The 14,847-nt window shown below is 54.3% G+C and overlaps 1 protein-coding gene across 1 annotated transcript in view; it reads left to right on the forward strand.

Moving 5' to 3' along the window:
* Positions 1 to 14,847, forward strand: part of LOC144817891 (E3 ubiquitin-protein ligase TRIM39-like) — a 128,025-nt gene that overhangs the window by 83,684 nt on the left and 29,494 nt on the right. Inside the window, exon 3 of the mRNA XM_078674788.1 lies at positions 5,721 to 5,951. Within this exon, the coding sequence (XP_078530914.1) occupies positions 5,721 to 5,951 (231 nt within the window). The remainder of the gene's footprint in view (positions 1 to 5,720; positions 5,952 to 14,847) is intronic.

Genomic DNA, 14,847 nt, shown 5'->3' on the forward strand with positions numbered 1-14,847 from the left:
TAATGGTGAATTCAACCAGTGGAACCTGAGTTGGGATAGCCGATAACTCTACAGTGGTACCAGGCTCGTGGTTATACAAGCTCCTATAGTGGGTAACCCACTGTTCTGGGAGGATATTAACCCCTATCTCCAGAGTGTCTTTTTCCTGGAAAGTTGGGTTATTAATAATCCTCCAGAAACCCGCTAGGTCCTTTCTTTCCCCAACTTCTCTTAAATCTGCCCACGCTTCTGCCTGTAAGACTAGTTTCCTCCTCTTAATCTCTTTTTTATAATTTTCTCTGCACGCCTTCACTTTATGGTGGACCCTTGGTTTAGATTTAAGGCAGCTTTTCAGCTCCCTCAGAGCTTTGGAGCAGTCTTTATCGAACCATCGAGGATTCCCGTGGTTCTTTAAGGGCACACAAGTCTTTAATAGACCGTCGATCAACTTGGCGATCTGATCGAATGCCTCCAGCAGCCTCAGACCATGAACCTCTGTGTCTAAACAATCATTGATGGCCAAGTTGCCGGCGTCAACCAGGTCCTTGTGAAACTTTTCCCCGTCAATTTTGGACCACTTTAGTCTCCTGCCTTGATCTGTTGCCCTCTCAATACATGTGTGTTGGGCTCTATTTCTTGGGCCCACCCTGTACAACAGCTCCAAGACGAGAGGGTTATGGTCACTGAAGGCACTCCATTCAATCCCTGCACTAGTTATCTTGTTTATCAGAGATCTTGAGACCAGGCTATAGTCTATAAAGGATGAGCACCCTCTACCCTTAAATGTAGGTGGAAGTGTGCCCTCCTCCTGCGTCCCCATCATGTTAATAGTATGCTCAAGGTCATACTTGAGCCGGAGCGTACTAAAAGCTAGCCCTGTCGGCGTATGGGAAAAGTGAGGCCCCTTCTCCATGGGGCACTGGGACCAGTCTGGTTTTTTTTGAACCAGTGCCGGGCACAGATGGCAATTGTAGTCTCCCATAACCATCATTGCATGTGTCTGCCCCTTTTTTTGGCCCGTTGTTTCCTGACCCAACCTGTGATCCAATTCAGCGACAAGAGGGGTGTGGGTTCCCGCTGACTCATTGTTGTAGATATTAAAAACTACAAATCTAAGCCCCTTCCCTGAGAACCTAACTGCCTGGATCCTGTGGGAGTTCCAGTCTGGGCAGGAGCAACTGCCCGGAAGACCCAAGTCTATATAAATAGATAATCCTCCCATGGCTCTCCCTGGTCTTGATTTTTGGACGGGTACAAAAAAACACTTATACCCTTGCAAGTGGAAGTTATTCTCCAATGCCCAAGTCTCCTGCAGACAGATTACATGGAATTTCCTGATACAGTCGAGCCACTCTTTGTTATCAAATTTTCCAGCCAGACCAGCTATATTCCATGAAATAATTCTCAATGCCTCGCCCCCCTGCTCCACTCCCCCCTGGCGCCCCCTTTGTAACTCACACCTTGTCTTTTCTATATCCGGCCCATGTCCCTCTCCTATACAACCGATATCTGCTGCCCTGGGTTCATCCAGCACAGGCGTCATGCCGCAACTTGATGGCATTTGCATTGCCACCGAACTGTGCGCCTCCAACTCTTCTTTCAGAACCCCTTTACCCCCTTCTTCCCGAGGACCGTTAACCATTTGTCAATCTACCCCCTCTAAGCCATCCAGACAGTAAAACCGGTTGAATGTATGAAGGGGTGGCTCTGGGCGGCTGGATACTGGCCTAGGATTAAATTTGTGACGATCGCCTCTCCAACCGACCCTTTCCCAGTTATCATAGGTACGAAGCGTATGTGCAGGGGCAGGGACAGGGATAGGGGGGAAGAAGAAAGACACATGAAGGGTTTGGATGGTTGACACCTGCGATCTATTCTTTCCCTGGCATTTGTGAGTAACAGTTCCAACGTCCCTGAGGCTTACCAATATGCAATCCCCTATGATGGATTTACGAGTTCTCCCCACCCATGGAACCCTTCTAACCATTATGATTTCGTTATTTAAATCTACTGGTAAGGGTCTGTTCAAGTTTAACCACTTAATTACCCTACTTTTTAGGGCACAAAAATCCTCTGCTTCACCCACCTCTAGCGGGGGAACGCCCGCCATGACTACAGTGAAGTTGTTTGCCTCTGGTGGTAAATTAGGTCTCCGTGGCCTGGGGGGAAGCTTCAATAGTGGTGTCGGTGCGACACTATCTGTGGGCTGTGGTGGAGGGACAGAGTTTACAGGGGGGGTAGGTCCAATGGGGTTAGAAGTCTTCATTCGAGCGGGGTTATTCCTCTGAGATTGTGCTGGGGCAGCCACAATCGCAACCTGTGTCGGGGCTGAACTCGTTGCGCTTTTTGGAGGATGTTTAGGGGCTGTTGGGGTGGCGATGAGCTCAGGGGGCCTTCCTTGAGAGTTGACCGGAATTTTCATACAACTTAGTGTAGCCTCAAGGATGGTTAATCTAATTTCCACCTTTTTAATGCTTTCACTAATTGGTAAAAGTAGGGACCTCAGCAAAAATTCCAAGTTGCCTAGCGGGGCGACAGTGATGGGGGCAATGGCAATGTTATTTACTATATCTTTCGTCCGACCAGGGGCCAAACCGTCCTGTGCAGCAGGATTAGGATGTGGCTCCTCCACTGTTATCATAGTCGGTGTGGGGGGTTTAGATGGCTTCCCAAACTCGGAGTGAGGTATTTTGACTTTGTTTATTCCCTGTAGACCCTTCGCTTTTCTCCTACGTTTGTTTGGGGGAGGCCCAAACACTCCATGTGCTGCAGCTGGCTTAGGTTTAGCTTTCCTAGATTTCGGGGCTGGGGGAGGTTGAGAAATGAAATCAATAGTCACCTTGCTTGGGCTTAGGCTGCTCGCTGGGATAGAACTCATGGGTGACGCTAAGGGGGTTTCTATACAATCCCTCAACAGAATTGGAACATCATCTATTGGGGTCAACTCTACAGTAGGCGTGGTTAGATATTCTCCAAGAGGTTTATTTTTCAGGTTGTCGATAGAGCGTCTCCGCTCAGTCCTAAGCCGGTTTAAAGTACTCTCCTTGTCCCCTTCCCCCACAGCCCGAGGAAAGTAATTCTTTAAGGTCTTATTTTTAACTCCACACTGTTTCATGGGGGTGCTATCCCTAGCCGGGGACGGCATGGCATCTAGGGTTCAACAAGACTATGGGGCACTGTATCCCTTACTCCCTTACTTGGGCCAAATACCAGAAAACACAGCCAAGAGAGTAGGCCCAGCCCAGCCTACTCCGGCCTAGGACGGCCTAAGACGGTCCCGCCCTTGTCCCGGGCTTCTCCCGGCGCCCTCCCGCGCGCTCCCGCGCAGCGGTGTCACAGTGCAGTAATAAAGGGGAAAAGGTGGGGCGAGGGGCGGGGCAGTCAGGGAGAGCGACCCAGGTGTTGTGGGTTGACCTCACGCAGGGACTCCTGGAAGTTTGAGTCCCTGCGGGTCCGCTCGCAGCCCTGAGCTTGCCTGTGTCCACGCCAAAGTCCAGGAACAAAGCCCCTCCAACCGCGCTGCGCCTCTCACCACACCACGAAGCGGGACCCGCAGAGCGGGTCCGGCGAGGAGCTACAGCTGAAGGAGAGAATCCACAGATGCAGGGAACAGCCCGCGGTAACAACCGGACAAACAAGGAATCCCACGACGTTCAGGACAGGAGCTGCTTTCAGTGCTAGGGCGGGGGGCGGGGCAGTCAGGGAGAGCGACCCAGGTGTTGTGGGTTGACCTCACGCAGGGACTCCTGGAAGTTTGAGTCCCTGCGGGTCCGCTCGCAGCCCTGAGCTTGCCTGTGTCCACGCCAAAGTCCAGGAACAAAGCCCCTCCAACCGCGCTGCGCCTCTCACCACACCACGAAGCGGGACCCGCGGAGCGGGTCCGGCGAGGAGCTACAGCTGAAGGAGAGAATCCACAGATGCAGGGAACAGCCCGCGGCAACAACCGGACAAACAAGGAATCCCACGACGTTCAGGACAGGAGCTGCTTTCAGTGCTAGGGCGGGGGGCCTGAGGCCTGGCCTGCAGCTTAAGTGGCAGGCAGGTGCGAGCGGGCGGCAGTCCAGCAGAAGACAGGGCAAGGCTAACCAGGCCCCTGCTTGTAATAATTAAATTATGGCTGCCGCCGCACGGTCAGAACCTCGGATGCCTCTCAGACATCTCACTGGTCAGGCAACACGCGCATTTTTTCAATGCACAGCTCAGTGGAGGGCAGCGTGGGTGGGTAGTGCACAACTCTGTAAGGTTCTGGTTAGGTGGGCAGTGTACAGACAGCTCACTGTGTGGATTGTGTGTGGGGCTTTGTGGGTGAGCAGTATACAGCTCAGTTGGGAAGACAGGAGGGCAGTGCACAGCACAGGGCACAGTGGAGGCTGTGTAGGTGTGAGTTCATATTTCAATCAAGGGCTTTGTAGGTGGGTACTATGCAGCTCAGTGGGGGGCTTCATGGGCGGGTAGTTTGCAGATCAGTGGAGGGTTGTGTGGGTGGGCAGTGCCCAGCTCAGTGAAGGGTTGTGTGGGTGGACAGTGTACAGCTCCATGGAGGTCTGTGCGAGTAGATAGTGCACAGTTCAGTGGTGGGGGTTGGATGGGTAGTGTAGAGCAAACTGAGGTGGTTGTTTGCAATACACAGCTCTGGGGGGTGAGTGTGAGTGGGCAGTGCACATCTGAGGGGGAAGAAGGGTGAGCAGGGCATAGTTCAGAGAGGTCTGTGTAGGTGGGCAGTGCACAGTGGAGTGAAGGGCCATGTTCAGTGTATAGCGGAGTGGGGGTCTGTGTGGGGGACAATGCACAGCTCTTTGGACGGCTGTGGGGTCTGTGTGGGTGGGCAGTGCACAGCTCAGTCTGGGATGTGTGTGCTTGGGCATTACACAGCTGAGTGGGAGGATTGCCTGTGTTGTTGGGATGCACAGCTCATTGGGGGGGGGGGGGGTATGGATAGTGCACAGCCCACTGGGGGCTTGTGTTGGTGGGAGGTGCACAGGGCAGTAGGGAGTGGGCGGTATGCAGTCAGGCAGGACAACTGCCTTTAGCGCACCTGAGCACGAGTCACCTGCGAAGTTTGTATTTCTAATCGTATTTCTGTCTCCCCTGACGACTGGTCCCTTGTCAAGCACATTTAGGAAGCTTATACATGGCAGGAAGTATGTGATGCCAGTTGTTGCACAGCAAACAGAGCAATCTGACTATTTATATCGAATTAACACAAGGCTTGGGGGGCAGGGGTGACTAGACAGGGAATTGCATACTTATGTAGGGTTAGAGGGCGCACATGGTGTTAGTTTGGCTTCAGCCTTTGCATCTTTATTCTCAAGGTCTTTTACAGTTTGAATTGTCTGACCAATACTGTACATACCAACAGAGTAGCATCTGCCCCTTCTATGTTCATATCTCAGTCTAAAACTCAGGTCACTAGAGTCTCCCAGTCACCGGTATCATCCCGCCCCCCCAACAACCAGAGTCCGCTGGTCCTGTACTGTTCAGCATCCATTTTGCAGTTGTGTACTGGTGGGAGTGGAGAACAAAGACAGAGAAAGGAAGGTAGAAAAAGTATGCAGTTGAAAAACATGTTTTTCTTGCTTAGCTTAGCACCTTATGCACCTCTAAATATGGCACCTCCTTTTGTCAGTTTCTGACAGAACACCCTGGCCCTCCCCCACACACACTTAGGCCTGCAGCGTAAAGATGGTGGTGCTCACTGAAAGCCTCCCAGTATCTAACCATCTTTCATTTGATGCTGACAGAACAAGGTGAGAGCTGAGAAGGAGGACATTGCATCTGAGATTGAACAGCTGCGCCAGCTGCTGAGACATAAAGAGCAGACACTGACCGGGAGACTGGAGGAGATGGAGAAGAGCATTACAATGGCAGAAAATGCAAATATCTCCAAAATGTCCAATCAAATCAACTCTCTCAATGCCCTGATAAGAGATCTAGAGAAGAAATGCAAGGAACCAGCACTGGACCTCCTGAAGGTGAGACACTGGTTGGGATAGAAAAGACAGAACTGAAGTGCTACATTCACATGGTGTGTAAGGTGTTGAATGTAAGTAGGGGACATGCATGATCAACAGACGGGGTTAATTCACCGTGACCTCCTGTATTCTGACAACGCAACAAAATATACAGACAAGTTCAACTAATAGCAAAAGCTTCTCTTCTGATATCCCATAGTAATGGGCAGGCAGGTTCAGTATAGAACAACCTCCTTGCACACTGACAGTCCAACCCGAAATGATGGTAGGCTGGGTCATGTGATTCCGATCCGAATATCAGACTGTTTGATATCATGTAATCTCTTCAAGAATACCACATGTGAACCCATCCAGAATGTCAAATGATGCTATCTTGTCACCACATTCAGAAAATCAGGCTTTGGAGTGTCTGATGACCCTATTGAGAATGTCACATTCTTTGCTGTGCCATTTCACCACTTTCAGAATATCAAAGATTACAGACTGTGCTGCCATGGGGCCCTATTAAAAATCTCACAGACTCTGTGCCATCTTATGTGGCCCCTTTCGAAATGTCAAAGGCGGTGCTGTGCCATGTGACAATATTCAGAATATTACAAATTGGACCCTGTCATGTGATCCTATTTGAAATATTGCAGACTAAGCTGCATCATTTAACCTTTTATCCCGCAGCATGCGACACCACTCAGAGTACCATAGACCGTGCATGTGTGACCCCATTCAGAAAATCATAAACAATACTGCGTCACATTACCCCATTCAGAATATCACACTGTGTCGCGTGACCTCATTCACAATGTAGTTATAGATTCTTTTTTCTTGTTATAAAACCTCCCAACAATGACCATCCTTAAAACTGTATAAAATATAAATACATTTCAATTCTGTTCCTAAATTAAAAATTCATGATTATAACATACTTGACATATTTCTAATTAATGGTTAAGAAGGAGCACTGGTTACATTCATGAACCAGTTGTGACTCAGAATATAATTACTCCAATGTGTGCAGTTTTGCTCAACCCCACTAGTACCATCCCATGTCCTCTTATAATGGCAAACCACGTGTGCGCAGATCGATACAGAAATTGCTAATTGAATGGTCAGAAACTATTCTATGAGACAGAAATAGAATAGGTCAGGAACCATCCAATGAGACAGAAATAGAATAGGTCAGGAACCATCCAATGAGACAAAAATAGAATAGGTAAGGAACCATCCAATTCAATAAGACAGAAATAGAATAGAATTAATAGAATGGTCAGAAACCATCCATTGAGACAGAAATAGAATAGGTCTGGAACCATCCGTTGATACAGAAATTGAATAGGCCAGAAACCATCCAATGAGACAGAAATAGAATAGGTAAGGAACCATCCAATTCAATGAGACAGAAATAGAATAGAATTAAGAGAATCGTCAGAAACCATCCACTGAGACAAAAATAGAATAGGTCAGGAACCATCCAATGAGACAGAAATATAATAGGTCTGGAACCATCCATTGTTACAGAAATAGAATAGGTCATGAACCATCCAATGAGACAGAAATAGAATAAGTCTGGAACAATCCAATGAGACAGAAATAGAATAAGTCAGAAACCGTTCAGTGCGACATACATAGAATAGGTAAGAAACTATTTAATGAGACAGCAATAGAATAGAATGGTCAGAAACCATCCACTGAAACAGAAATAGAATACGTCAGAAACCATCCATTAAGACAGAAATAGAATAAGTCACAAACCATCCAATAAGACAGAAAAAGAATAGGTCACAAACCATCCAATGAGACGGAAATACAATAGAATGGTCAGAAACCATCCAATGAGACAGAAATAGAATAGAATGATCAGAAACCATTCTATGAGTCAGAAATAGAATAGGTCAGAAACCGTTCAGTGAGACAGAAATAGAATAGAATGGTCAGAAACCCTCCATTGAGACAGAAATAGAATAAGTCACAAACCATCCAATGAGACAGACATAGAATAGGTCAGGAACCATCCATGAGACAGAAATAGAATAGGTCACAAACCATCCAATGAGACAGAAATACAATAGAATAGTCAGAACCCATCCAATGAGACAGAAATATAATAGAATGATCAGAAACCATTCTATGAGACAGATATAGAATAGGTCAGAAACCATCCAATGAGACAGAAATACAATAGAATGGTCAGAAACCATCCAATGAGACACAAATAGAGTTGTTTCTCTGACACATAGTCCCTTATGTCTAGTGTTGGACAGGCCACATGAAGGGCTCGCTCCCTCCCCGCAGGACAGGGCCCGGGCCACCGTCAGCACCATTGCCCGGCCCAGCCGCCATCTTGGACACGGCACCACGCGGCCGCGCGGCCTCAGCCCGACCCCAACCCTGGGCCTGGCCAGGCCCCGACATCCCGGCACCACCCTCCACCCAGGAGGTGAACGGACCACTTGGCAGGTCAATGGGGGTAAGAAGTGTCGATGGCTCTCCCCCGCCAGGTGCCGAGCACCCCCAGCCTCCTCGGGCGCTGGCTCCACCCCCCTGCTGGGTGTCTGGACTCCCTCATTCCAGACCCCCCGACCTCCAAGAGCGAGGGTCCGGACATCAAAGGGCGCCAGACCTATAACTGAGGCCGCCCCAGGACAGGAAGGCAGTTGTATCCTGGAGTCGAGAGACACCGAGAAGAACTCATCCTTGACGGACTGCTGGCGCTGCCACAGCCCTGCCTTGTGAACTATTGTCCTGCCTGCTGGCGCTGCCGCGGCCCTCTGCAACCTTCATCCTCGTGGGACCTGCTGGCGCTGCCGCGGCCCTCTGCAACCTTCATCCTCGTGGGACCTGCTGGCGCTGCCGCGGCCCTCTGCAACCTTCGTCCTCGTTGGGACCTGCTGGCGCTGCCGCGGCCCGTAGTAACCTCCATCCTCGTGGGACCTGCTGGCGCTGCCGCGGCCCGTTGCAACCTGCATTCTCGTGGGACCTGCTGGCGCTGCCGCGGCCCGTTGTAACCTTCATCCTCGTTGGGACCTGCTGGCGCTGCCGCGGCCCGTTGCCACCTACGACCTCTTCGGGACCTGCCGGCGCTGCCGCGGTCTGACCCATCCGAACACCGAGCTCGAGGATTGTGAGCTATCACCGTTATACCTCCGTACCCGTGGGTACCAAGACTGTCCCGCTACCCCCTTCCCTTACTAGAGACTAGAATTGAGAGGATCATCGTGTCCTGATCGCCTTGTATCGTACCACTCTACTACCAGAAGTGCCTATAAAAGGTGTTACCCTGATCTTTGTGTGGTGTCCATCTGTGGGGGGGAAGTTACCTGTCTGTGCGATCACTGTGCTCGGCCGACCCTCCAGGTCCCCGTCTAACATTGGTGGCTAGCGGCGCGATCCGAACCAACGCGTACCGTACAGACAGTAACTCACTCTACGACTAAAACCACAATGACGACCAAAGAGAGCGGATCGGCGGAGAAGTTCCAGATGGAAAAGCTGGAGGAATACAACCACCGAGAGCTCAAACAATTTTGCATGGACTTAGGCATTGCTACCACCGGGCTAAGCACAAAAGAAGACTTCAAAAACGCCCTAGAGGCCTGGACAGAGACAAATACCGCAACCCCCCGGGACCCCGCAGCCCCGGAAGTCAACACCACCCGGACGGAGGAACGGAGAACAGGCCCGTCCCGTGAAGAGATCCAAGAGCGGGAAAAAAATAGATTACACGAGTTAGACTTGGCACGACTCAGATTAGACGGAGAATTAAAACTGGCGGAACAAAAAATAAACTTAGAACACTTACGGCTCAGAGAAGAGCGAGAGGAAAAACAGAGACAGACAGACCTCGAAGAAAAAAGACTGGCATACGAGCACGAGTGCAAACTAGCGGAGATAGAAATACGCAAACTGAACAAAAACCTAGGGGTGCCCGAGCAACCGCACTCCCCGGGTCCTACCGAGCAGAAGGTCCACATCCCCAAGGATGTGGTCCGAGAATATCACCGGAACGACGACATACAGCAGTGGTTCAAGGCCTATGAGATTGCCATGACCGCCCACCGGGTCGCTCGAAGTGACTGGGGAGCCGGCCTATGGGGGAGATTCGTCAACGAGGGTCGTGATGCCCTGCTGCAGCTTCCGGACCATCAAATGACGTCCTATGACCACATGAAGGCCGCCCTCCTCAGTCGATATGGACTTACACCCGAAATGTACCGCCAGAGGTTCCGCAGCTGCACCCGGATCCCAGGTACGACGTGGTTGGAATACGTGAACTATTTCAGCCGAGCCTTCGAGGGATGGATCAAGGGTAACAACGTAACCACTTACGAACAACTCTTCAATCTCATTGTGTGGGAGCACCTCTCCAACAACTGCTTCGTCGAGCTCCGGCAGCACCTCCTCGACAGTAAATTGACTGAACCCCGGCAGCTCGCCACCGAGGCTGACCGGTGGGAGAGCACCCGAGTGGCCCGGAGTGGGCCGAATGAGCAGAACAGAACCAACCAAGGTCATCATCGTCCCCGAGGAGGAGGAGGAGGCCCGGGCCGGGGCAGAGACGCCGTCCCGGCCGCACCCACTAACGCCACCCCGGCCCCAGCAGGCCGGGGAAACCCCCCGATGCGCCCGGGGTTCCGAGCTAACGTGACGTGTCATCGATGCCAGCGAGTCGGCCACTATGCCAGTGACCCGACCTGCCCGAAGAACCAGGTCCCCGGGCCCCGCCAGATGGCGGCCGCCGCCCTGGGAGAAGAACAAGTCTCCGAAGACACGGAGACCTATGAGTCGGAGCAGTTCGAGTGGGAACCCGCCGCCATGACCCTGGCATGCCTAGGAGGAAGAGACATGGTCCCGCGGACTCCCCTGCCCGCCAACACTCGGAAGTACAGCCAATGGGTGAGCATCAACGGGCGCAAGGCCGAGGCCCTGCGTGACACCGGGGCCAGTGTGACGGCCGTCCGCTGTCACCTGGTGACCCCAGAACAAATCCTACCAAACGTACTTTGCCCCGTCCGATCGGCAGATAACTCGGAGAGCCTGTGTCGGATGGCCTGCGTCCCCTTCGAATGGGGAGGAGTGTCCGGCATGCTGAAAGTAACTGTCCGTGACGATGCCCCCGTAGACTGCCTCCTGGGGAACGATCTCGAGAGCTCCCCGTGGGCCGCTGTGGAAAGAAGAGAGCATCTGGGGATGTTGGGTCTCCCGGACTGGGCGTGCGTAACCACCCGGGCATGGCCCCCCGCACCATCCCTAGACCAGAGGAACCAGAATGGGCAGCACCTCCGCCCTCGATCACTCCAGAAGACGACTTCCTCCAGACCGACCACCCGGACCCCGCCCCAGAGGGGTCCCCACAGCCCCCCGAGCTTCCCGACCTGGCTCAGTGGCGTCAAGAAGGGGGGCCCACCCAGGAACAATTCCGGCAGGCGCAAAAGACCTGCCCCTCCCTCGAGGGATTGCGACAGCAAGCGCTCACCCAGAGCCAAGGAGACACCACCGGGGCCCACTGGGTTTATTGGGACAATGATCTCTTGTACAGCGAACAGAAAATCGCAGAACTGGGGGCCGGGCGAGTGCTGGTGGTGCCCCTCCACTTCAGAGACTTCCTGTTGAACCTAGCCCATGATGTCCCCCTGGCCGGGCACCTGGGCCAAGACAAGACCTACCACCGCCTGGTGACTCACTTTTTTTGGCCCAAAATGAGAAATGACGTCTCCAACCATTGCCGGTCCTGCCCGACCTGCCAGGCCAGCGGGAAGAGCGGCCGCAAACTCAAGGCACCCCTACAACCATTCCCCGTGGTGACCACCCCGTTCGAAAGGGTGGGAATAGACATTGTGGGGCCCCTGGACCCCCGAACAGCACAGGGGCATCGCTTCATCCTGGTCCTGGTGGACCACGCTACCCGATATCCTGAGGCGGTCCCCCTTCGTACGATAACAGCCCCAGTAGTGGGTCGAGCCTTGATGGGGATCTTCTCTCGAGTGGGCTTCCCCCGGGAAGTCGTCAGCGACAGGGGTACGAACTTTATTTCAAAGTATATGAAATCCCTCTGGCAGCAGTGCGGAGTCACTTACCGCTTCACCACCCCCTATCACCCCCAGGGGAACGGACTAGTCGAGCGGTTCAACCGCACCCTCAAGGGGATGATCATGGGGCTGGAAGAACCCCTACGCCGCCAGTGGGACGTGCTACTACCGTGCCTCCTCTTCGCCTACCGAGAAGTCCCCCAGAAGTCCCTCGGCTTCAGCCCCTTCGAACTCCTGTACGGACACCCCGTTCGCGGGCCTCTCAGCCTAGTGAAGGAGGAATGGGAAATGGCCCCCCTAAAGACCCCTCCGGACGTCTACAAATACCTCCTGACCCTCCGCAATCAGACCCGGAAATTCAGGGAGATCGCTAAAGCCAATCTGGAGGCCAGTCAAGAGGACATGAAGAAGTGGTACGACCAACATGCCTCCTCCATCGAGTTTGAACCGGGTCAGCAGGTATGGGTGATGTCCCCCATCGAACCGTGTGCCTTGCAAGACAAATGGACGGGGCCCTTCAAGGTGATCGAGCGCAGGAGTCCCGTCACCTATCTCATCGACCTGGAGTCCCCCCGGAACCCCCTCCGGGTCCTCCACGCCAACAGGCTCAAACCCCACTTCATGCGCTCAGAACTCAGCCTGCTGATGGCGACCGACAGTGGCACAGAAGGAGACTCCGAGCCCCTCCCTGACCTACTGAGGACTCGGGAAAGAGATGGCTCGGTGGACGGGGTCCGACTCTCCGAGGCCCTGACCCCAGAGCAGCGTCAAGATTGCCGGGCCCTCCTGCTGCCGTTCGCAAACCTGTTCTCCCTCGCACCCGGAGTCACCTCCTGGTGCCTGCACGACGTGGACACGGGGGACAGTCCTCCTGTCCGACACCGGGCGTACCGGGTACCGGATCGGGTACGTACATGCATCCAAGAAGAAGTCTCCAAGATGCTCGCCCTCGGGGTCATCGAGCCTTCGGACAGTCCCTGGGCCAGCCCGGTCGTCCTGGTCCCCAAGGCCGCGGCACCGGGCACCACGCCGGAGCTCCGATTCTGCATCGACTATCGGGGGCTGAACGCGGTCACCCGAACCGACGCTCACCCTATCCCCCGAGCAGATGAACTAGTCGACCGCATGGGGGCAGCCCGCTACCTAAGCATCTTTGACCTGACAGCGGGCTACTGGCAGATCGGCCTCACCCCCAGTGCCCAAGAACGTTCCGCTTTCTCCACCCCGGACGGACACTACCATTTCAGAGTGATGCCCTTCGGCATGAAGAACGCTCCAGCCACCTTTCAAAGACTGGTGAACCAGGTATTGGTGGGCCTCGAAGAATTCAGCGCCGCCTACCTGGACGACATCGCGGTATACAGCCGCCACTGGGCCGACCACCTCCACCACTTCAGAGCGGTCCTGCAGGCCCTCCAACAGGCCGGCCTCACCATAAAGGCCAGCAAGTGCCAAATCGGCCAGGGGTCCGTGACCTACCTCGGACACCAAGTGGGGAGCGGTCTGGTGGCCCCCCTCCAACTCAAGGTAGCTGCCATCCAGTCCTGGCAACCCCCCGAAACACAAACAGAGGTCCGAGCCTTCCTGGGGCTCACCGGATACTACCGGCGGTTTGTGAGGGACTATGGCAGCATTGTGGGGCCCCTCACGGAACTCACGTCTAAGAACAACCCAAAACGAGTCAACTGGACTCCCGACTGTCACGCGGCCTTCGAGACGCTGAAGGCCGCCATGTGCACCGCTCCGGTGCTCCAGGCCCCCGACTACAGCCGCGAGTTCATTGTGCAGACCGATGCCTCCGACCATGGTATTGGGGCCGTCCTCTCCCAACTGAACCCCGAAGGAGTGGACCAACCCGTGGCCTTCATCAGCAGACGCCTACTGCCCCGAGAACAGCGCTGGAGCACCATTGAGCGAGAGGCCTTCGCAGTGGTATGGGCCCTCAAGAAGCTCCGGCCGTACCTCTTCGGAACCCATTTCCGGGTACAGACAGATCATCGGCCCCTGCAATGGCTCATGCAGATGCGGGGGGAGAACCCCAAACTATTGCGATGGTCCATCTCCCTGCAGGGGATGGACTTCACTGTGGAGCATCGTCCTGGCCAAGACCACGCCAACGCGGATGGCCTGTCCCGCTTTTTCCGCCTCGACGAGGAAAGTCCCCAAGAAGATGGGTGACTCTCCCCGCCTTCAGCTGGGGGGGACGCATGTTGGACAGGCCACATGAAGGGCTCGCTCCCTCCCCGCAGGACAGGGCCCGGGCCACCGTCAGCACCATTGCCCGGCCCAGCCGCCATCTTGGACACGGCACCACGCGGCCGCGCGGCCTCAGCCCGACCCCAACCCTGGGCCTGGCCAGGCCCCGACATCCCGGCACCACCCTCCACCCAGGAGGTGAACGGACCACTTGGCAGGTCAATGGGGGTAAGAAGTGTCGATGGCTCTCCCCCGCCAGGTGCCGAGCACCCCCAGCCTCCTCGGGCGCTGGCTCCACCCCCCTGCTGGGTGTCTGGACTCCCTCATCCCAGACCCCCCGACCTCCAAGAGCGAGGGTCCGGACATCAAAGGGCGCCAGACCTATAACTGAGGCCGCCCCAGGACAGGAAGGCAGTTGTATCCTGGAGTCGAGAGACACCGAGAAGAACTCATCCTTGACGGACTGCTGGCGCTGCCACAGCCCTGCCTTGTGAACTATTGTCCTGCCTGCTGGCGCTGCCGCGGCCCTCTGCAACCTTCATCCTCGTGGGACCTGCTGGCGCTGCCGCGGCCCTCTGCAACCTTCATCCTCGTGGGACCTGCTGGCGCTGCCGCGGCCCTCTGCAACCTTCGTCCTCGTTGGGACCTGCTGGCGCTGCCGCGGCCCGTAGTAACCTCCA

The sequence above is a fragment of the Lissotriton helveticus genome, chromosome 2_1 (assembly GCF_964261635.1).
Source record: "Lissotriton helveticus chromosome 2_1, aLisHel1.1, whole genome shotgun sequence".
Lineage (NCBI taxonomy): Eukaryota > Metazoa > Chordata > Amphibia > Caudata > Salamandridae > Lissotriton > Lissotriton helveticus.